Source organism: Cnephaeus nilssonii, assembly GCF_951640355.1.
Source record: "Cnephaeus nilssonii genome assembly, chromosome: 15".
In the NCBI taxonomy this organism is placed as follows: Eukaryota; Metazoa; Chordata; class Mammalia; order Chiroptera; family Vespertilionidae; genus Cnephaeus; species Cnephaeus nilssonii.
The window spans coordinates 22,250,038-22,273,431 of NC_137086.1; the positions used below are offsets into that span (position 1 = coordinate 22,250,038).

The following is a 23,394-nucleotide window of genomic DNA, read 5'->3' on the forward strand; positions in this document are numbered from 1 at the left end:
GGGTATGTGTTCTGGCCTCCCCAGGGCCTAGTGCCTCACCCCGACCCTGGAGCCACAGGCGGGGCAGTGGCCTGAGCCTGGCTCACCTGGCAGAGCCTGATGGTCTTGTGTGGGGAGGTGGGACTGAGCCAGGCCTGTAGGGGATGTGATCTGGCTGAGAGCCCAGGGCAATGGAGGGTTTAGGCTAATTCTAGGCCCAAAGGGCTAGAGGAGGGGAGGTAGGATGACAGTCCCAATCGCCTGTGGCTTCTTCTTCCAGCACCTTCATTTGCCACAGCCCTGCCCACATCAGGTACCTGCCTGCCTCTGAGCCTCTGATAATGGGGCATCTTTCTCTTTTTGGATGCCTGAATAACTCGGCTCATCCCTGAACATCTGACGAGAGATCCGTTCCCCAGGAAGCCTTCAGGGTTGCTTAAGTGTCCCCTGCCTTTCCCATTTTCCCCAGGAAGTATTTGTCTATGTGAGCCCCTGGCCTGGTCAGCATGGGGCTTGCTGAGGGCAGGGCTGGGTTTCTGCTCTCCAGGACCCCCGGCAGGTCGAGGCTGTGGCAGGGCAGGTGGCAGGGGGACAAGGCGGGGCTTCTTCCCTTCCAGCACATGTGAGGTGTGTGTCCCATCTGCCATGAGAATTAGCGCTGCCCTTCTCAACCCACCTGGCCACAAGTGATGAAGCTGGGGTCACCTGGGTGAAGTGGTCCGCTCAGATCACACGGGCCAGGAAGAAGATCTGCCTGCATGGGCTGTACTGGGCCTGAGTGACGTCCGAGACCTCAGCTGCTGGCCCAGCATGGAGGCAGCAGGCAGAGCTAACTGACCACTCAAGGGCCTACAGGTCAGGATTTGAGCATCCAGGTGACCCCAGGCTGAGGCTCCAAGGACTTGAAGTCCTTCCCCAGCCTCCCTCTTTCCCTCCACTCCCCCCCAGCAAACAGCTCCCCCGGCAGGGCAAGTGTCCTCCCTTCCACCAACCCAACCAGCTCCGAGTTCAGCTGCAGAAACGGCCAAACGACTCTGGAACCCAAACAGGAAGCCAGGGAGAGGGGGGCCAACGGTCGGCAGGGATCTGAGGCTCCTCCAGGAAGCGTGGGGAGGTGGGAGGGGCTGGGAGCCCACCACAGGCCCTGAGCATCCCCACCCCACCTCCCTGCTGGCAGGGACCCCTAGGCCCTGGGGAAACGTGTCCTCTTATGGAAGACACTGTAGGCAGGGTCTTCAGAGCTCTTGCGCCTGAGTCCCTTTTTTTGTTTTGTCATAGACTTTATGTTTTTTGAGCAGCTTTAGGTTCACAGCACCATTGAGCGGAAAGTACATATATTTCCCATGATGCCTACCACACACAGCCTCCCCGGTTACCAACATCCAGCACCAGAGTGGTACATTTGTTATAATTGATGAACCTATATTGATATCATTATCACCCAGAATCCTAGTTCACCTTAGGGTTCACTCTGTGGGTTTGGACAAATGTATAATGACATGTATCTACTACTGTAGTGTCATACAGAGTAATTTTACTGCCCCCCAAATCTATGCTCTGTGTATTCATCCATCTCTCCTCCTTTTTTTTTTTTTTAAAAAAAAGATAATTGTATTGATTTCAGAGAGGAAGAGAGAGAGGGAAATATCGATGATGAGAGAGAATCATCAATCGGCTGCCTCCTGCAGGCCCCACACTGGGGATCGAGCCCGCAACCCAGGCATGTGCCCTGACCGGGAATTGAACAGTGACCTTCTGGTTCATAGGTTGATGCTCAACCACTGAGCCACGCTGTGTGGGCCATCTCTCCTCCTTAACTCCTGGCACCCACTATCTTTTTCCTGCTTCCATAGTTTTGCAGAATGTCATGTAGCTGGAACCATACAGTCTGTCGGTTCTTCAGACTGGCTTCTTTCACATAGCATTACGCATTTACGTTCCCTTCATGTCTTCACTGAGCTTGATAGCTCATTTCCTTGTAGCGCTACGTATTGTCTGGCGATACCAGTTTATTTATCCATTCACCTACTGTAGGACCTTTTGGTTGCCTCCAAGTTGTGGCAATTTTGAATAAAGCTGCTGTGAATATCTGCATGCAGGTTTTTGTGTGGACATAAGTTTTCAACTAATTTGGGTAAACTCCAGGAGCATGACTGCTAGATCATAGTATGTTTAGTTTTGTAAAAACCTGTCAGACTGCCTTCCAAAGTGGCTGAACCGTCTGCGTTCTCAGGAATGAATGATTGTAACTGTTTATCTACATCCTCTCCAGCATTTGGTGGTGTGTCAATATTTTGGATCTTCACCATTCTAAAAGGTATGCATTCAAATCTTGTTGTTTTTGTTTGTTTGTTGTTGTTTATTGTTAATCCTTATCCGAGGATATTTTTCCATTGATTTTTTAGAGAGAGTGGGAGGGAGAGAAGCAGAGAGAAGAGAGAGAGAGAGAGAGAGAGAGAGAGAGAGAGAGAGAGAGAGAGAGAGAGAGAAACATTGATGTGAGAGAGAACATCCATTGGTTGCCTCCTGCACATACCCTGACGAGGGCCAGAGATAGAGCCTGTAACTGAGGCACATGCCCTTGACCGGAATGGAACCCTCGACCCTTCAGTCTGTGGGCTGATGCTCCAACCACTGAGCCAAACCAGCCAGGGCAGTATCTTGTTGTTTTAATTCACAATTCCATAATGACATAGGATGTTGAGCTGGGTCACTTTTAAGGCAGGTTTTTCTTTAAATAATTCTGAGATCATATTCACGTCACTTCTTATCAGCCCACCCTGAGGGTTGAGCACCCAGGATAGAGAAATGCCTGAATCTTCGGCTCTGTTCTATCACTGGCTCACCATTGTCTTTGGCAAGTCACATACCAACCTGGACCTCAGTTTCTCAGCCTGTGAAAGGGAGCTCATAGTACTCATCTGATAGCACTCATCTGCGGTGTGTGTGTGTGTGTGTCGGCGGGGGCGGGGGGGGGCGGTCTCCATCCATTAGGATGTGGTCAGGGCTTGGCAAGGTGGTCGATGGTGAGTGAAGGTAGGGGCCACAGGCTGCCTCACCTGGTGCTGGGCCAGCAGTGGCTGCAAACTAGGGAGCCCTCCAGGCCAGGACTGGAGAGTCAGGGCAGCACGTCCCTGACCCTGCACCCCGGCAGAGCCCCAGGCCCCCCAGGACTGGCCAGCAGGTGTTATGTCTGTCCACACATCTGCCGCAGGGGTCTAGGAGGTGAAAGGACAGGAGGGCAGGACCTGGCCTCAGAGCATGTTCCACCAACTTCCCTGGGAAGACGGGCCAGAGGCTCAGAAGGCGGCACGGGCAGCAGAGGGACATGCAAACGGCAGGCAAACACTCAGAGGGCCTGCTTCCTGTCCCCATCGGAAAGGAGCCTGCACTCTGGGAGGTTTCGTTCAAAGGGGAGACAGGGCTCTGAAACTGGAGGGCTGGCCTGGGCCCCTCAAAGGCCAGTTGGGGGTAGGGGGAAAGGATCAGCAAGTCAAGCGTGTCCCCTCCCCTTCTCTCCCCGCTGGCCGCCCCCGTTCCCTCTGTGGCATCCATGGGCCCTTTAGCCTCTCCCCCAGCCAGGCCCTGCCCTCAACAGCAAGATCCAACAAAAACCCATACCCCCTCTCCCACCAACTGTCATCGCATCCTTCTTTTTTTGACACTGCAAGAAAGAGCAGAATAAATGCCTCCTAATCTCAAGTGCTCAGATAACATCTGCTGCCATTAAAAAAAATAATAAAAGTAAAACTTCTCCCCTACTCCCCTTCGCCCTTTGGCAACCTCTGTTTGGAGGTAAGCAGTTAATAGTTTCTTGTGTAGCCATGCCCACACTAGCACACATCTATGCATGTGCGCCTGTTAAAGAGCATGCACAGGAAGAGAGGTTGTGCTGTACACACAGACCTCCCCTTGCTCCTCAACTTGACCCCACAACCTCGACGCCCTCTGAGCAACACAGGCAGACCCAGTCCAGTCTTGGGCCACGTGGAATTGGCCGTTTCACGGAGGTGCTGTGCTGGGGCTGGCGCCCTGCAAACAGGCCTCTACCTGGTCCCCCTTTTATTAGAGCACTTGGCCCGCCTCAAAGCCCAGAAACCTGAGTTGCATGAACCCAATGCAGGCGGAGAGCCTGCAGGCAGGGGGCCTGGGGGCCTTGGGCCAGGCATGCACTTCCTCTGACTCTCAGTTTCTGCCTCTGTAACACAGATAACTCTCTCTCTCTCTCTCTCTCTCTCTCTCTCTCTCTCTCTCTTTTAAATATTTTATTGATTTTTTACAGAGAAGAAGGGAGAGAGAGTTAGAAACATTGATGAGAGAGAAACATTGATCAGCTGCCTCCTGCACACCCCCTACTGGGGATGTGCCCGCAACCAAGGTACATGCCCTTGACCAGAATCGAACCTGGGACCTTTCAGTCCGCAGGCCCACGCTCTATCCACTGAGCCAAACCGGTTAGAGCCAGGTAACCCACTCTTAAGGTGGAGGTAGAGATTTCAAAAAGGCGATGTGGTCTAATAAAGGGGCTTCCCATACCCTTCCGGAACTTGGAGGCCAATTTGAAGAAACAAAGCTTCCACTTGGAGCTCCAGGAAACAGGACGTACTAGATGAAGAAATGGAGGCACCGAGACATTGAGGAACTTCCCCAAGGTCACACAGCTGGTAAGTGGGAAAACTGGGACAGACCCAGTCCGGCTGGCTCCAGACCTGTGTCCTGGAATAACAGGAGGACAGCGATAGCCGTGGAAAGGCATGGCCGAGCTGGGGTGTCCAGGCTGGAGGAAGCTGGGTGGAGAAGGAGCAGGAGGAGAACAGGGGCCAAGGGAGGCAAAGGGACCTTCCAGACTGCACAGGGGGTGCGAGCTCACCCCCACCCCACCCAGGGCAGGGCAAGCGGAGCAGGCCTCAAGCTCCTCTGCATCCCTCCCTCCCTCCTCCTCTGCAGGCTCCCTGGGGACTCCGGCTCAGAGGGGTGACCCCAGGAAGGTGTGCAGGGATGCTGCCAGAGTGGGGGACAGCGGGAGGCCCTGACATTAGGTAGTGTCATATGTGGTGGATTTTATGCCATTTCGTTCTTGTACAGTAGACAATTTTACTGCTGAGGGAAGCCAGCCATTCTAGTTCATGAACCATCCATCCGCTCTCTGCAGATGGGTGATGGCACGGGCCCAGGGCTGAGAGGGAACAGAGGGAAGACCAGGATGGGATCCTGGGCCCACGGGACCTCACAGGCCAGGGTGAGCAGCAGGATGCTTCCTCTGGGGGTGGGGGGCGATAGCAGAGCCAGCTGTAGGCCACCTCTCCCTCTCCCCCGGGCTCCCCCTGCTTCCTGCTCCCCTGCCCCGTCTCTGACTTCAGCCAGGGCCACGGCTCTCTCCTGAGTCATCTTTGCTTTCGAGCTTTCTGGGTTTTACTCACCTGTCTCCTGGTTTGGGTTTCCACCTTGTTAAGAGAATTTTCCCCACTCCCTCCTGAACACTGATAAGGACACATGCACACAGGCTGCTTGGTGACAACAAAGGACTCTAAGGGAAGGACCCCAAGGTCAAGGGAACCCTGAACCTCCCAGCTCACTAGAAGTGCCCAAGGCCAGCCTCAGCTGCAGGCCCCTGGCTTTCCGGGAGCTGAGCAGCCACACCTGCTCCAGCAGTGTGCTCCGCTGCCGCAGGCCTGGGTTGGTTACACTCCGTGCAAAAGGCCCCGCTGCTTCATCTGCCCCTGGGCAAAGCAGGAGGTATCAGGAGCCCACTTCTCCCAAGCCTTGGACTAGCCACACGGTCCCTACAGAGCCCCAGGCAGCTGGCCTGCCCGCCCACCCTCCTCCACGGACACCATCCTGAGCTGAGAGAAGGGAGAGCAACTTGGCTGGGCACCACCTGCCCTGTGCCGAAGGCAGAGAGGTGTGCAGGGCTACGCGGCTCTGGAAGCCTCTCTGCAGGAGGTGGCAAGATGCAGCCAGACGAAGGCCTTGGGGGGCACGGCTGGCAGGGACATACAGGCGGCATAAAGACACCTGGTGTGAATGTGCCATTGGCAGGAGGGTAGAGATGATGCAATCGCTCCTTCAGGTATTTGTTGAACACTTACTATATGCCAGGCTCTGTTCTAAGCACTGGGAACACAGTAAGAGACCAAAAATAAAATAAATAAAATAAAATAAAATAATAAATAATAAAATAAAATAAATTTAAAAATAAAATAAAATAAATAAAATAGTATAAGATAAAATAAATTAATTTAAAAATAAACAAACAAACAAACAAATAAATAAATAAATAAAATAAAATCCTGGCACTGACATTTTAGTGGAAGGTCATCCTGAAGTGGTAGGGTTAGCATTACTCAAATAGCCTAAAGCTCAAGTGAACAAGGATGGGAGGAAGGAGCCACCCACTGGCCCCTCACCCTGTGAAAGCCAGGCCTGTGGCCCTGTCTCTGCCACCAGAGGGAAACTCAGCACAGATGGGATACATGGAGGCCCAGGCAAGCCCACCTCCAAGTAATTGCAGCCTGTGCCACAGTGTTCCTCCTTTAAGGGTCAGGGTTGCACTAATACCTGCCTCTTCCTGGAAGCCCTCCCTGATTAACCCCTCCCCTCACTGGGATGGGAAGATGTGGGTGCCCATCTTTCTTAGAAGACACTATCCTTGAGCTGATCAGAAACATTTAAAAAGTCCAGGACAATACCTTTCTTCAGTTGACCCCACCACCTCTACCCACACTGTCCTGGATGAAAACACTGGCCTGTCTTGGGAAGAGTCTGGGGTAAGAATCAGTAATTCGCAGTTGCAATCCAGACCCTGCAAGATCTCGGGAAAGACATGTCCCTGGGCCTCAGTTTCCTCACCTATAAAACAGGGAAAGAGGCTTGTCCAGAAATACCACTGACGGGGCTGGGGGGAAGGTGGCAGCAGCAGCAGACTTTTATTGACCGCCAAGTGCATGCCAGGCACTGGGCCGTTCCTATCATGCACAGCGTTGAATATAATCCTCTCAATAACCTCGTGAAGAAGACACCACGGCCATTCCCACTTTGCAGATGAGGAAACTGAGGCTCAGAGGGTTTCACAAGTTGCCTACAATCATACAGCTGTGTGACTCCAAAAACCCTGCTCTTAACATATCACGCTATTGTTCTGAATAAAAGATTCCATTCCCTTCTGTCCAACCAGTTCTCCAGTCAACTTGTAGTTAAAGGGCACCAACTATATGCCAGCCACTGGGGAAGCCACTGCCTTTATTTGAGCATCTGGTAGGAGTCCAGCTGGGACATGGAAGAGACACCTGTCCTCCAAGAGCTTAGAGATGTGGGTAGATGGAGCTTGGCTATGGGAGGTGATGAACACAGGCTCTGCCATCAGAGTCTTCCAGGTGTAGCTGGATAATCCACTGAGTCTCTCTCCCCTTGGGTTCTCGGCTATGTAATGGCGGTCAGAATGCCACATTCTAGGATTGGCGGGAGGATGACATGTGATAATGAGGGCACCTCAAGGGACGGGGTTTGGCAGAGAATGGACTGCCTAATTGTGGCCCTTACGACTAAAGTGAACAACTGGAGAACCAGGGACGGTTGTACGTGGCCAGATGTCAGGCTGTGTGTCCAGAGGCGCCTCGGGAGTTCAACGCAGAAAGAACTGGCCTGGAGCAGGCAGGGGAGGCTTCCTGGAAGAGGAGCCGCTGGGAGCTGGCTGGGAAGGCATGCGCTGGCCTGCAGGTGAGGTGTGGGGGGCAGGGAGGAGGTGCACCTTTGCACCCTGAGGCCACCCCAGGATGGGAGCAGGTGAGCGGCCAGTCCACACGGTTCACGGCAGGGTGAGGGGCTCCTCTGCCAGGCTGAGGCTCTGGGACAAAGGGAGCCCCTCGAAGGCACGTAGCAGAGGCCAGCTCTGGGGAGAAAGGCAGCAGGCCTCATGCGGGGGGATGCACAGCCAGTGGCAGACCCACACCCAGGCAGACCTTGCTGGCTCCCCTCTTGGTCCTGTCCCTTGGCCCCTGTCTCCTCAGCCTCCAGGATCACTCCCTCCCAGGCCGGCCCACAGGGCTTCAGGTGGTGGGAAGGGAGAGCCGGAAGAGCCGCCCTGCTCGGGGTCTGCTGTGGCGGGCCAGGGAAAGGCCCGGAACGTGTTTACATTTTCCCTCCTTTCCTGCTGGTGGCTCAGCCGGCTGGCGGTTACACCACTGCGGTTTGCTGGCCCAGGGAGTGCCTCCATTACATAACGCCTGACACAACCGCCCCGAAGACACACACACACACACACACACACACACACACACACACACACAGAGACGCACCTACACAGCCTCACCCCCCTCCACTGGCGCACTATTGTCTCGGGAGGCTTTCTGCCTCCCCCAGCAACAGTCACAATTAGTGGCACAATCTTCCCACTTCCTTGTCCTCAGGTGCCCTCAGGGGCAGCCTCATCTTTGGCACCAGCCCCGAGGTGGAGGAGTTGGGGCGTAGCCACTGGAGGACGGGAGAGCAGGACAGGAGACAGAAAGGCCAGACCCCAAGGGGCAGCCCTTGGTCCGTGGACTCCGGAAACTCAGAACAGCCATACCGGGAGTGAACTGGGGTAGAAATGGTCTCTGAGGCACCCAGAGAGGTGGAGGGGGTGGGCATTTAGTGCCACATTGTTGGAGGGTTACTAGGATGGCAGGTTTCAAGGTTTTATTTATTTTTTTGTGGTTGTAAACTTTATTTTTAAAACAATTTTTATTGATTTCAGAGAGGGAGAGATAGGAACATCAGTGATGAGAGAAAATCATTGATCGGCTGCCTCCTGCACACCCCCAGCAGGGATTGAGCCCGCAACCAGGGCATGTGCCCTGACCGAGAATCGAACCTTGACCTCCTGGTCAACTCTCAACCACTGGCTGGGCTTCAAGGTTTTCTTTGTTGTTTTTTGTTAATCCTCACCTGAGAATATTTTCCCATTGATTTTTAGAGCGAGTGGAAGGGAGGAGAAGAGACAGAGAGCGAGAGAAAGACCAATGTGAGAGAGACACATCGATTGGTTGCCTCCTACACCCGAGGCAACGGAGGGCCTGCAGCAGAGGTACGTGCCCTTGACCGGAATCGAACTTGAAACCCTTCGGTCGTTGGGCCGACGCTCTATCCACTGAGCCAAACCAGTTAGGGCAGTTTCAAGGGTTTACATACACATTATCTCCACAGAAACACGGGAGCCACCCCAGGACTCAGCAATGCTGCCCCTAGGGAGTCAGCTGGTGGGAACACTCACCCCGGGGTCTGTGCATAAGGATGCCCACAGCAGTTTTGTAACGCAGCGCTCCGGCCATCCCCGGGCCTCACCCACGGAAACGAGACCACGGCGAGGGCGGGCAGGAGGCCGGCGCGCCCCATGCAGGGAGCCCAACCATACATGAATGTGTGTGGGTACATATTTAGAGGCAGAGCTGCGCCATCCCATTTCTGGAACTCCTCACACAAAGCGGTTACCAAGTGCCCAGCTTGGCGGAGTGTGACTGGGGAGGAAGGTTGGGAGGGACTTCCCCATTTGTCCGCATTGGAATTCAATGTCTGCAGCTGGGGTGTTCAGGAAAAGCCTGCGTACGTTTGGAATAGAAGGAAAAACTCAGCGAAAGGCTGGGTCTACTAAGAACTGTGCATTTCCCCCCTGGTGAACGGCCGGGCACTCTGCCCTGGCATGGGGCGTGGGCGTGGGTGGCATCGTGGCCCCACCATTCACGAGCTGGGAGACCTTGGGCAAATGTCTTTGTTTCTCTGAGCGTCACCTGTCAGATGGGAGAGCGCAGCACCCCTCTCACAGGGGCTGGTGGGTTTTTTTTTTTAGTTACTGAGGCCCTTTTAGGAGCCAGGTTGGGGTGTGCAAAGAGGAACATGACGGTTCTCACTTTGAAGGAACTTCCAGGCTAGGGAGGAAGACAGGGGTGTAGGGGAATGCGCTCCGACAAAGGCCCGGCCTGCGCAGGGGCCCTGGGGGGCTGGGGCTGGGCGGGTGGACGGGTGAGGTGGAGATTCAGCTGAGACTGAGGAGGCAGAGGGACACCAGGGGAGCACGTTTGGAAGCTTGGAATTGAACGAGGCGTGAGGGACCCCTTCCGGGCCTGTGGGCGGGAGGGGCGTGACCACCTGAGTGTGTTTGAGAAGCTGGCTCTGGGGAATGGTGGCTGGGAGGAGGAGCGCCCGGGGCGCCCGCTCACCTGCTGTCCAGGGGAGAGGGGAGCCCGAGGGGCTGAGGCGGTCAAGACGGGGAAAATAAGCAGGATGAGGGAGAAGAAACGCCAGATGGGGCTGTCGTTTTAGAGAGGGTGGTCTGGGTGGCTCCTGAAAAGGTGACACTTAGCGGAAAATTGAGAACAGGCCACGAGAAGAGCCTGTTTAGACAGAGGGAACAGCAGGTGTAAAGGCCCTGACGCAGAAAGGAGGCTGCGTGGTTGGAGCAGGATGAGGGGAGGAGGAGTCAGGTCAGAAAGGAAAGGGGCTGTAGGGCCGGTCGGCTGGGTCCTACAGGTAACGTAGGACTTGCTAAGGTTTTTATTTTTAAAAAAATATATTGTTTTATTATATATTTTATTTTTAAAATATTTTTAAAAATATTATTTTTTTGTGATTTCAGAGAGGAAGAGAGAGGGGGGGGGAGAGAGAGAAACATCAATGATGAGAGTCATTCATCGGCTGCCTCCTGCATGCCCCCCCCCCCCCCCCCCCCCCCAATGAGGATCCAGCCCGCAACCCGGGCATGTGCCCTGACCAGGAATCAAATCGTGACCTCCTGGTTCATAGGCTGGCCTGGCTAAGATTTTAGATTTTATTCTCAGTGAGGATTTTGAGCGAAGAATGGCTTGAAGTGGTTGTGTTTTTAAAGCGCAGATGTGGAAAGCTGAGTTCGCAGACAGTGTGGGAGGAAGGCAGGGAGAGAGGAGTCAGAGAGGCAGCCCGGGGCCATCTGAAGGAGCCACAGTTGCGATGCCTTTGAATTCTACTTCAGCCTTTCCCCAGCCGCCTGGCCCCGGGCACAGAACTTCTCTGAGCTCAGCTTCCTTATCTTTGAAACGGGACAGTAGTAGTCCCTCAGTCTTGTGTAGTAGATATAAAGGCTGTTATTAACATACATAAAGCTTTAGTGCATAATAGGGGCTCCATAAAGAGTCACTCTGAGGATCTTCAAGGCATTCCAATCCTGTGGGCATGAGCTGGGGGCCGAGAGGAAGAGAAGGATGATGAAACATAATGGTAATAATAGCCAGCTAGTTCTCCTTGAATACCTACCACCTCTAGGCAAAACCTTTGACACATAGTATCTCACTTAATCTTTACAACAAAAACAAGGACAACAATAGATTAACCCATTTTATTTTTCTAATGAAGAAACTGAGGCTCAAAGGTCACCCAGGGGGTAACTGGCAGCAAATAGGACCCATTCCATACCTCTGACTCCAGAGTCCCCAGTTCTTCCCACGGAGGGGAACCTACTGAGCTCTGAGATGAAAGGTCCCAATGAGTCCCCCACTCAGGGGTGTTAACATTTTTAGGGGGTGCTCTGAGGACAATTTTTTAATTTAAAAAATGTTAATTGAAAACGTTTAACTGAAATATAGCAAATTTCAAAGGAAATCATCAGACCAAAAATAGGATGCTCTAATACAGGAATTGGTGGGGGGCAGAGGGCAGGCTAGTGGTCTCTTGAGTGTTGAGCCCACTGCCCAGCCCCATCCTGTGCCACTTTGCTCTGTTCTCCAGCCCCAGGTGCTGTATCCATCTTTCCTTTCCTCTCTGGAACAATGCTCCCTTTAACCACTTTGCACTAGCTGCTCCTTTTTAAAAAAAAAAAGTATAGTTGACAGTAGATAGAGTGTCCGCCTATGGACTGAAGGGTCCCGGGTTCAATTCCGGTCAAGGGCATGTACTCAGTTGTGGGCGATCCCCAGCCCTGGTCTGGTTGGGGTGCATGTGGGAAGCAACCAATTGATGGGTCTCTCTCACATGGATGTTTCTCTGTCTCTCCCCATCCCTTCCACTCTCTAAAAATCAAAGGAAAAATATCCTCCGGTAAGGATTAACAGCAAAAAGAAAGTATTAGTTGACATACAATATTATATTAGTTTCAGGTGTACAACATAGAAACAATATTGTTTGACATCTACATACCTTAGAAAGTGATCACCACAGCCAATTCTAATAACCTTCTAAAAATAAGAAATGCTTCATGAATTTGCATGTCATCCTTGTGCAGGGGCCATGCTAATATCTGGATCATCTCAACGTTAGTGTCTGTGCTGCTGAAGCAAGCACCTAGCTGCTCCTTTTACTTCGCCGGCCCTTTGCCTTACTGTTACTTGCCCTATGCCCTTCTTACTTCTTTAGAAGCTTCCCAGACCCTGAGCGAGGTTGGCTTTCCTAACAGAGGCTCTCTCATTCTCTGTCCTTCTCTTTCTTCTTCTTTTGCACTCGGATGTCGAGTGTGACTCGACACGGTTAGCATCGGTAGCAGCTCTTTTATACTCTTTGAATGTATCAATCATTTAAAATATAAAAAAATCCAAATAAATAAGTTTGTATGAAAAGAAACTCCAGTTTTTTATTCTACTGCCACGCTTTGTAAAATCTGGGGTATTTAAAAAATTAAATCCCGAGTAGAATAAAGGAATCGAGAAAAAAGCAAGCGAGTGCAAAGGGTTAAAATATATTTTTATTGATTTCAGAGAGGAAGGGAGAGGAGAGAGAGAGAGAGAAACATCAATGATGAGAGAGAATGATTGATCAACTGCCTCCTGCACGCCCCCTACTAGGGAGCAAGCCCACAACCTGGGCATGTGCCCTTGACTGGAATCGAACCCAGGGCCCTTCAGTCCACAGGCTGACGCTCTATTCACTGAGCCAAGGTGGCTAGGGCTGTCCTTCTCTTTCATACCCCAGATTTCAATTTGTGAGTATACTTAAAAAAAAAATTAAGATACAATTCACATACAATAAAATTCACCAGATTAAAGCACACAAGTGTACAAATTTTATTATATTCACAAGGTTGTTCGACCATCACTACTATCTAATCCCAGAATATTTTCATCAACCCAAAAAGCAGCACTGAATCTATTAGCAGTCATTCCCCTTCATTCCCTAGCCCCTGTCAAACGTAAACCCACTTTTTGTCTCCACAGATTTACTTATTCTGGACATTTCATATAAGTAGACTCATAAAATATGTAGTCTTCTGTGTCTGGATTCCTTCATGCAACGTAATGTTTTTAAGATTCAGTCATGTTGTAATGTGAATCAATACTCCACTCCTTTTTATGACTAAATACTATTCTATTGTACGGATAGATCACATTTTGTTTATTTATCCATCTGTTGATGAACATTTGGGTAGTTTCCACTCTTTGGCTATTGTGACCAAGTGTTATTTTTTTATTTTTAAGTGGACATCATAAAACACGCATCCGGTTGAGCAGGGAAAACAGACACTAATTAAATAGTTACAAAAATCAATGCATCCCTTTGGAAAATAGTATGGCGGCCCTCAAAAAGTTAAACATAGACTTACCATGTGATCTGCCAATAGACTTACCATGTCATCCTTGTGCAGGGGCCATGCTAATATCTACTTCTAGGTACATAACCAAAAGAAGTGAGAACGTATGTTTACACAAAAACTGTACATGGACGTTCACAGCAGCATCATTCAACAGCAGCCAAAAGGAAGACAACTTTAATGTCTATAAACCGAAAGTGGCCCGTCCATACGATGGAACATTATGCTGCCAAACGAAGGAAAGAAGGCTGATGCAAGCGACATCATGAAGGAAGCTTGAAAACATTATGTGCACTCCATGAAGGCAGGGATGACGTCGGTCAGCTCATCTGTTACCCCTGTGCAGGCTTTTACTAGGCGGTCAAGAACGGTCTGTGGGATAACTGCAAGGTCAGGTCAGCAGTCCCCGCATCCCACCCCTGTGATATGTGGACTGAATCCCAGGGCAGGGAGGGGGACCTGCCAGCAACTCGGAATCACACCACCTCTGGCCCTCAGCAATACATGCCTCCTGCCTGCATTTCCATCTCCACAGCGTGTTGCCCAGGGAGTCTGGGCATCCAGTAGGTGCTCAGTAAAGTCCTGGCACAAGGGCCCGACGGGGACCTGAATCTTCAACAAGAGCCAGGGGTGCAGGGAAAGAAACAGCAGGCTGGCAAGTGGGGCAGGGCTCAGAGACTGCCCTGCCTGCAGCCACTCACCCATCACCACAGGAGGGTGGGACTTGGTAAGACAAGGCCTTGGGCGTGCATTTCAAAGGCTTCGCTCCTCCCAGTAAAACCAGCACGGGCCCCGTGGAGGGGTCACAGGCAGCCCAGCCTCCTGCAGAGGGGGTCACTGGGAATTCTGTGTTTCATCAAATATTGCTCGGCCAGGGAGTTTTATTTGAAAATCATTTTAATTAGCCGGAAACGAGGAGTTTAATAAATGGAAAACAGAGAACGTTCCAAGGCCACAGCTGGGAAACACTTGCTTTTTAAAAAATTCCGCCTGGCTTCCCAGGCCAGCTCAGCACCCTGACACAAGGGCCCAATTGCCAGAGGAATCCACAAGGAAAACAAAGCTTATTTTTAGAGAAATATTTTAAACCCGGTTTCAGCGCGCTGAGGAGTTTTCTTGTCTGCCCGAAGTGAGTATCTGCCCTTCTATTTCAGAGCTGCTCTCACCCCGGGGCGCCACACGCCTATCTGACAGCTATTTCTGCACAGATGAAAATAATCGGGCTCCTTCCTCCTCCAACCAGAGAACTGTTTCTAAATATGTCCCTCTACTCAGACCCAGGAGGCCTGTCCCCGGCAGGTGTGCCCCACAGTAAGGTGGGTCGGGGGGTCCCTGCAGGCCTGGAGGCCTGTCTGCCACCCTCCCTCCCATCAGCCCTGTTCTGCCCACCGCCCTGCAGGAAGCGGACGACAGCCTGGCCGTCATTTCCGGGTTTTGAAAGCAGTTTGTAACTTGAAAAGAGGCCTGCTAAAAGGGGCTGCTTTTCCTCTGTAGGTGTGGTTAACACCCTGACCCCCACATGGACACACTCCCACACACACAGACACATCCAGACCCAAACATACAGCAACTCTGACAGGGCCTCCCTCACACCCCACAGACCCACACACCTACCCACACAGCATTAGCGACACAGACACAGCCACAGCTTCAGGCACACCCAAACCCACACCCACACCCACACACAGATCCACACATACACCTACACACAGCCAGAGCAACAGACACACCCAAGCTCACACCCATACTCACACACACACACATATTTCCACACCCACCCATAGACTCACACACCCTCTAGACATACATACTCCACACAGATCCACACACCCACAGACAGCCCCAAACCACAGTACTCCCCCACGGAAACACCACACACACAGACCCCTGAGCACCCGCACAGGGTAATACTTACGAACATGTGCACACCCACCTTGACAGAGAAGGACACACACATACACACACATACACACACACATACACACACACATATATATATACACACACATACACACACACACACACACACACACACACACACACACACACGTCGCCCTCCATATGGACACCCCCCCCCCACAGGCCTCCCTCCACGCATGCAGATACCCTTAGACACATACACACTCATACGCTTTCCAGCTCTAGCACAATCTGTCGGGAGAGGCTGGAAGAACACACCGAGGCAGGTGTGGGCCCTGGCGGTGCTGTGGCTTCCTGCAGCCCAGACCCCCACCCGCCTCCTTCCCGCAGGGCTCCTCCCGGGCAGGCCTGTCCAGCTGCCAGGCCTCGCTCCTCCCTGGCCCTCCCTCTTTTGCTCCCTCCCTCCCTGGCCTTGCCAGCAGCATGGAACTGGACCTGCCCTGGATGGCCACAGGTCTGCACATCTCCTGGAGTGCGAACCAGAAAAAACAAACCCAATGAAATAAGATCATAACAATGGAAAGTGGCTACAGGCCCCTGATGGAAGGTAAGCCTGGCCTGGGCTTACCCTCTAGGGGCCGAGTCAGCTCCCACTCACTCGCAAGGCCAAGGAAGGCAGAGAGACCCAGCTTCCACTTTCAAGGCAGAGTCACATCTGTCCCCACGCTTGTCACCACAAGCAAAACTGAAGAGGGAGTGCCTGGGGACAGTTCCCTTCCACGTTCAAATGCACTCCAGCGGGCTTCCTCCCTGCACACACCCAGCCTGGGGATTTTAGAACTGAGCATTCTAGTGCAGGGCCAGACCTGCAGCCAAGAGCTATGCCTGCTAGTCCTGACTGCTTTGGGCCCTCCCAGGCCTGGCCCTTTCACCCGGGCTCCTGAGCTGCTGCAGAGCTCACAATCCTCCATCTATCCCCATGGGTGGGCGCAGAGCTTTGGCCTTCTCAATAGTTTTTTTGTGTCCCCCCCCCCCCAACCCCTCCTTTCATGCCCTCAGCAGTAGATTCAGACAGAGCGAGTGCCAGAAAATATGTCCACGCACGCATCCCTTCTCTGAAATCATTTAGAAGGTGGTACACACTAATTGGGTTGTTTAAGAAACACCTTCGTTTTCAAACAGCTGGTGGAAAATGCCACCCTATTAAGGGCATTCTAAACACACATTACGGGCTCCTTTTCACAACTGACTACAAAAGAATTTTATCTTGAGTGAACACAGTTTTCCAGCCAGTCAGTTTTAGTTCCGCTCCCCAGCCTGTGATAGAAATCCTGGCTTGTCTTTACTTGCAGTTTGTCATTTCTTGCTCCTTTAGTTTACGCGAAAACTTTCCTAAGGGTGATCAAGCAATAGGAGAGAGTTTTGTTTGCTGTGAATTCCAGCCGCTGCAGAGACAATGACCTACATACCCTCCATTGATCTGTGGCAAGAGGAAATTTCTGAATGATTCCTCCACCCCCCCCCACTGCCCGCCCCCCGCCCCTCCGCCCCCAAGCTTTCCACACCCCACTGGGTCTAAAATACAAAACACATCAGATCTTAGCAGTTGGGCTGGCAAACAAGCCAATTTTGAAAAATAAATGTGGCTTACCCCAGAAAGAAGTCGAACATTCCAGTTGATCAAAAGTCCCTGTTTAAGGAAAATAAGCTTTGGAATGAAGTGGAAGCAAGGCCTTGGGAACGCAGCCTGGCCTGAACAGCACCACATTCTAGACGTTTCCTCCCCATTGCACATTCTTTGCGGCGAAGAGGCCAGAGGGCCTGCAGGGTCCTTGCTGGAGAACCCTCCTCGGCCTCGGGTTTCCCCTCCCCCACTGCGGAGGCCCTCAGCCAAGGGCCGGGCATCTGGGAGAACTTTGAAACTGTTCCTCACCCCGCTTTGGCAGCCAGCTAACACCAGTGCAATCACCGTTAACGTGAAACAGCTGCCCGAAGCCCAGTGGGGCCGGCATGCTGCCCACCCCCAGCCGGCTCAGCTGTGAGACACAGGCGATCTGGCTGGCTATGCTGGGAGAGAGGGGATGCGAGTATTGGTGGATAGAGCCCAGCTGCTGTAGATAAGAAAACTAACTCGCTCAATGTCTTACCTACTTTGGAAAAAGTGTCTGAACTGTGCGGGGGTGGAGAAAGGCGAAGAAAAAATATGACTTATGAATCCGTTTTTTAAGTTTTTAAAGTGATTGTAGGGAAAAAAAACCAAAACAACCCAAAACCTAAGGTTTTGTTAAACTGTGTTGAGAATCAGCAAACTGGTAGGTTTTTTTTTTCCTTTTCCCAGAGACCTGGGTTGAATGTGCTTTCTGGCCACTGGGTCACCTCAGACACTAAGCATTTGCATAAGGAACACGTGTGCTCACTCCCAGAGCAAACTGTCCGCATAAACAAACATTACCCAGATGTAAGTTTAACCTCTTTCATCTTCCCTCCTCTCTGGACAAGGACACAATCAGGCTTCCCAAAGTCCAGGAAAATCCCCGACCTAACCCCCCACACCTCCAGTTTGGCACTTTGAGGGCCTGCAGCCCACAGCCTGGCAAGACTGTCCTCCTCTCCCCACTCAGTTTAGTTTCCTGGGCTTCCCAGCAAAAAAATAAAAAAAATCTTCAGCTGCCATTGCAGACACGTGATCCCCTTGATGACTCACAGGCAGGCCACGCCCCTTCAGGCCTCCCAGCCAGGCCTTGCCACCAGCCAACACTGGGATGAACCTTATTACCAAGGGGAACAGCTAACGAATACCCTTGACAGTCCAAATAATTAACTTTTTCAGCTAAAGAATTTACTGTATAAAATATGGAGGGGCAGACTCTGCTAGCTCTCTAAATCCTAGCCCCCCAACCCTTCTGAGACCTGGGCCAGGCCTGACAAAATGATGGGAAGCTAGATATTCCCATAAAAATAAAAAGCTACCTTACACGTGAATACCTTTTTTTCCCAAAAATTTTATTGGGGGGAAAACTACAAAACATTTACAGTACAATGTTTACAGTCACAATCTGTAGTGAACTGATTCCCCAAAATATATTACAACTCAAGTTGACTTGTCTTGTTACATTCAAATACCTACTTCTGTCAAAGTAGTCCAGAGTACATACATAACATAGTGCTCCAACTGTACCTACGTACATACAAACTAAAGCTACTGCTCATTCACCCGCTGTCCAGGAAAAAAGCATTCCTGCCTTTCTACATGGGAAGAAAAATAGTACAAGTTTTGGAATTTTCTGTAATCAAACAAGGCATATTCATGTAATAACGTACTATTATTTTAGCACTAAGAGGTGGCCTCTTCACTTTATCTATATAAAAAAAGTGGTAAAAAATCTTTTCCTTTTGTGCAGTTGAACCCATCCTACATTCAAATTCTCTCAAGCACTAATCGACAAAATACTTATTTGGTTGAGGAAGATTTAAGGCTAGTTCTGGCCCTTCCAAAGGCACTGTGGGACTACCCCCCATTATTGCTACATGTCTTTATACGCAGAAAATGTCACAGTAGAATGGTGGGATAAGCAAACAGAAACATCTTTTGCTAGTTTATAAAGTTGGAATGAGGAAAGCATGCCACATTTAACCCTGACTGCTAAGTATGTGGTCACTTTTTCTGTATAGTTGGATGGGCTGCAACCATTATACATTCTAAGAAAACTCTTAAACTACTTCCACAGCATGTAGATTTCTGTAAAGAAATCATCCAATCTTTCAAAATTTACGTAAACAAGGAAAGAAATTAATGAAATAAATATTACATACAATCTCTTAAATTAAGATTTTTTTACTCATTTACAATAAAATAACCATGTGAAGTTACAAAAGTCATATATTACTGTGAAAACAACATACACTCCACATTTTGCCGATTAATAATGGCAATCATAATTTAACATAATAAAAGAATATATATCTATTGCTTTCCATCATACCTGATAAATACAGTATGAACAAAATTTTCAATGTATACTTTTCACAAGATAATAAATAAGTTAAATAGTTTTTTTTCATATTGAGTTGTGGTGCAGTGGTGCGAATCAACTCAAAACAGCTAAAAATTCAGCAGTTATTCCCCAACAACTACAAACTAAGCTCTGCCCAAGGCTTCCAGAGAGAGCAGACAAAATGGTTCTAAATTAAACATCCACTAAGTAAGTGGTGGCAATGAAACCAGTAACCCAGTATGAAACTTTGGAATGCAAGTTTTTTTTTTCCAGGCACACGTAACTCGGTTAAAATACAAACAAATGAACCTATGGAGCCTACCATCAAGGCATGTTCTTGGCAAAGTATTAAATTTTAGAAGCTTACAGGTTTAACAAGGTGGTGGCTTGGCTGGTTTGTTTACACTGGTCTGAGACAAACACAGTAAGGAACTTCTTTCAAGATAGGAGTTCCCACATCTGGACTGTAACTAATGCTTTTCAAGTGAGGATATGGAATGGTGGTTGGTAGCTGCTGGTGCTGGGTTGATTTTTTTCCCCTAAAGTCCCAAACTCATCTGAGACCTGAAAACGTTTGTTTGGTTTTTTTTTTTTTGTTCTATTCGCATCACAACTGCCCAAGTTGTGAATATTTTGTTCATCAATACAAAAAGTTCGTTGGCTTTTTTTTTTTTCTCAACAAGAATGAAACTTGGTAATAATAAAAATAATAATAGAAAACAAAACAAGAGGAAACCGAAAGGGGAGGGGTGGAGGCCCCTCCTGGCACACAAGTTCGAGTCCAAGTGCTCGGTCCAGCCTGCAGTCTGCACGTGGCCTTTTCCACACCCCCCCCCCCCCCCAACTCTCGTGTCCCCCTGCCCCTGGCTCGGTCGAGATGGCAGGGGCACCCTCCAACACCCCCAGAACCCGGCCCCGGCCTTCCCTTCCTCCTCACTGGCGCCCTCTTGCCTCAGTCGTCGGAGATGGAGAGGCGGCTGAAGATGGGCAGGCGGCGGCCGGGGTCCAGGCTGGGGGACTCGGAGCCGCTGAGGCTGCCGGAGCTCAGGGAGCCGCTCAAGTAGCTGTCGCGGTCCGACAGCGAGTCAGGGGGGCTGGGGGGCGCGTCGAACACGGGCGACTCGGACAGGCGGCGTGGCAGCTGGTAGCTGAAGGGCGGCGAGGGCGGCGCGGCGGCGCTGGCGGGGAGGGGCGCGCTGGGCGGCGCCGGGGGCTGTGCGGGGGGCACCAGGCCCTGCTGCTGCTGCTGCTGCTGGCTGCGGTAGTAGGCGGCGGCGGCCACGGCGGCGAAGTTGTGGGTCTGTATGGCGAGTGGCGTGATGAGGCTGGTCAGCTCTGGACCGAAGGCGAAGGCGTTGTTGGCGCAGGAGGCCGACGAGCAAGCGGCGCACGGGGCGCCAGGTGCCAGCAGGTCTTCGGCGCCTCCCGTACCGTACAGGAGGGCGGCCGCCGCCGCCGCCGCCGCCGCCGCGGAGGAGCAACACGTCGGGGCGCCCGAGGGCGTGGAGGCCGCAGAGGTGGAGGAGCAGGAGGAAGCGGACGAGGAGCAGGAGGAGGCCGAGGAGCAGGAGGGTGGCGGCGGCGTACGAGACGTGGGGCTGTCGAGCAGCAGCGGCGACTCGAGGCCCCCGGGCGGCTGGTGGTGGCCCGAGGGGAAGCCCGAGAAGCTGAGGCTGTGGTGCAGCTTGGGCCTCGGCTCCCGAGGGAAGCCCAGGTGCAGCGCGTCGCGCGCGCTGAAGGTGCGCAAGTCCCCGGAGGTGCCCCCCGACGGCGCCGGCCTCCGCTCGTCCGCGTTGTGGATGAAGTGGCAGCGCGGCCCGTAGGGGCAGAAGCCAATGGTGTGGAAGGTGCGGCACAGCTCCGTCTTGTACTTGGGGTGGCGCGTCAGGCTGCGCAGCTCGTGGAAGCCGTGTGCGAACTGGCACTTCTCGCCGTACTTGCACGTGCCACTCTCCTCGAAGGGCCGGCACAGCTCCGTTTTGTAGCGGGTGGAATTGATCTGGGAGCCGCCGCCCCCCTTCTGCTGCTGCTGCTGCTGCAGGTGCAGAAGGTGCTGGCTGCGCTCGCCGTTCTCGCTGAATGAGCGGTCCCGGAATTTGTTCTCCTTGTTCAGCAGGGCTGTGCCGCCGCCCCCCGACGGCTCCTTGAGGGTGCTGTAGGAAGCCGGGCTTCCCGCCACCCCGCTGCCGCAGCTGCTGCCGTTAGGCGCGCCCGGGAACTTGGGCGAGCAGCTGCCGGGGTTAGGCGCGGGGTGGGCGAGCGCGTGCAGGTTGCTGGCCGAGTGCCGTCGGAGGAAGCCCGGCGTGAAGCCCGAGCTGGGGGCGGCGGCCACGGGCGTTCCCACCGCCTTCTTGTCCAGCATGTTGTTCAGATTGAGGTTGGCCAGGGATTTCTCCGTCTGCCAAAAGGAGAGCGGGGAAGGGATGAAAAAAAGGGTCAAGGAGGCGAGAGTTGGGGCGAGTTTGCAGAATAACTGCCAGTCTTCTGATTCTTTTTTCTTTTATTGCTGATTTCGACTCGGCCCCCACCCTCCACCCATACACGCGAAAAAGTTCGCGTTGGTAGGAGCCGGACTCCCACTTCACGCCGTGCTGGGTTTCGACATGTGATCCTCAGCCCGTGGGCCGCTGGCTGGGGCGGCGCAAACTCAGTCCGGGAAGCCCCGGGTAGCGTGGCCGCGGTCGGCCGGGGAGAAACTGAACAGCTACAGCCGCTCCCTCCTGCCCGTCCTCCCTCCCCGCTCCTTCTCCCTGCCCACGAGGCACCAACCAGCACGGCTACTACAAACTTCGGGATTTTTTTCTCCCCAACCCCCCAAAAGTCAAGGTGGGGAGGGGCTCCCCAAAAGCCGAGGACAGAAGGCAAAGTCTGAAAACGCGATAGGGCTTCCTGCTTTGCCCGCCTTCTTCTCTCCTCGCTCCCCCGCGTACCTTGCACAAGAAGTCGATATCGTAGAAGGCGGGCAGAAGTGTGGTCGACATGTTTCTGGATCCTGTAAGGGTCCGAGTTGCAGGCTGGGAGGTCCGGAGGAACCTTCGGAGCGGCGCAGCCGGACCGGAGCCACGACGAATAACGGGAGAGGGGCGGGGGAGGGACCAAAAGTTGGCAGGGAGCGAGAAAGGAAGGAGAGGGAAGAAGAAGCGTGGACTGGTTTTGAGGGTGCCCCAGGAGTGCGGCGTGGGGGAAAAGGAGAGAAGCAAAGAGCGCTTCTCCGCGCCCCGGGGTGCCAAGCCCACCCCCCCCCCGCGCGGAGCCGACGGCAGCTCGCGGACTGCTGGAACTCGGGGGCAGGCGAGCCGGCGCCCTATATAGCCCGCCGCGTGCCGGGGGAGGGGACAGGCTCACCCCGCTGGGGTCTCCAGGCAACAGGCTGCCCGCCGGCCAGCGGACGTCAGATGCCTTCCCGGCCTCCCATTGGCCGCCGCCAATTTTTTTCTTCCTCGGGAGGGGCGAAGCCTCGGGGCGGGGCGCCCGGGGTGGCTTGGGAGCTCGGCCTAGATGGGTGCTGCTGCTGGGCGGTGGGGAGACGCGGCTTCCCTCCTCTGGGGCTGCCCTGTTGAGAAGCCCCGGCACGTTTAAACGTGGCTGAGGTTTTGCAGTCCTGGACGTGTCTTTCCCCGCCCGGTCCTGCTAGGCGAAATTGCGTTGCTTTTATGTCCCACCCAGGGTTCAATACTGGACGCGGGAACTGCAAAATGCAAGAATACTGCAACCGTCGGCGCGGCCCGGCTGGTTTGCAAAGGGTGTTGTGGCCGGGGGGGGGGAGGGGGAGCGGGGGGCACGTTGGGGTGCGGGCTCAGGGCCTAAGTCTGGTGGGTGGAGGCTTCGTCCCGACTGCACGTGGAGACCCGGTGGGGGTGGGGCGGGAGCGGCCACGCGGGCGGCCGCCGCGGCAGTCTGGCCGGGAGGAGCCTGGGCCGGTGTCTCCGCCCCGCTCCCCGCCCCGGCCGCAGTAAACAGGGCCCGAACGCCCGGGCAGGGCCCAGTGTCTGAGGACAAGGCGCTGGCTTTGCTAATCACATCACAAGACCTTGAGCC

At 52.9% G+C, this 23,394-nt stretch overlaps 1 protein-coding gene across 1 annotated transcript; it reads right to left on the bottom strand.

Annotated features, from left to right (window-relative positions):
* Positions 1 to 18,343: 18,343 nt before the first annotated feature.
* On the bottom strand, positions 18,344 to 22,647 carry ZFP36L2 (ZFP36 ring finger protein like 2). The gene is made up of 2 exons (XM_079792263.1): positions 22,287 to 22,647; positions 18,344 to 21,754 (listed from the first exon to the last, which is right to left on the bottom strand). The coding sequence occupies exons 1-2, from the start codon at positions 22,335 to 22,337 to the stop codon at positions 20,309 to 20,311; spliced, it is 1,497 nt and encodes a 498-aa protein (XP_079648389.1). The 5' UTR covers positions 22,338 to 22,647; the 3' UTR covers positions 18,344 to 20,308.
* Positions 22,648 to 23,394: the final 747 nt, after the last annotated feature.

What these genes read in the sequence shown, in the direction of transcription:
- ZFP36L2 (XM_079792263.1), bottom strand. Translation starts at nt 22,337, where the DNA reads ATGTCGACCACACTTCTGCCCGCCTTCTACGATATCGACTTCTTGTGC. An exon ending in ATATCGACTTCTTGTGCAAG is followed by an intron (nt 21,755 to 22,286) that starts GTACGCGGGGGA and finishes TCCTTTTGGCAG; the next exon opens with ACGGAGAAATCCCTGGCCAA.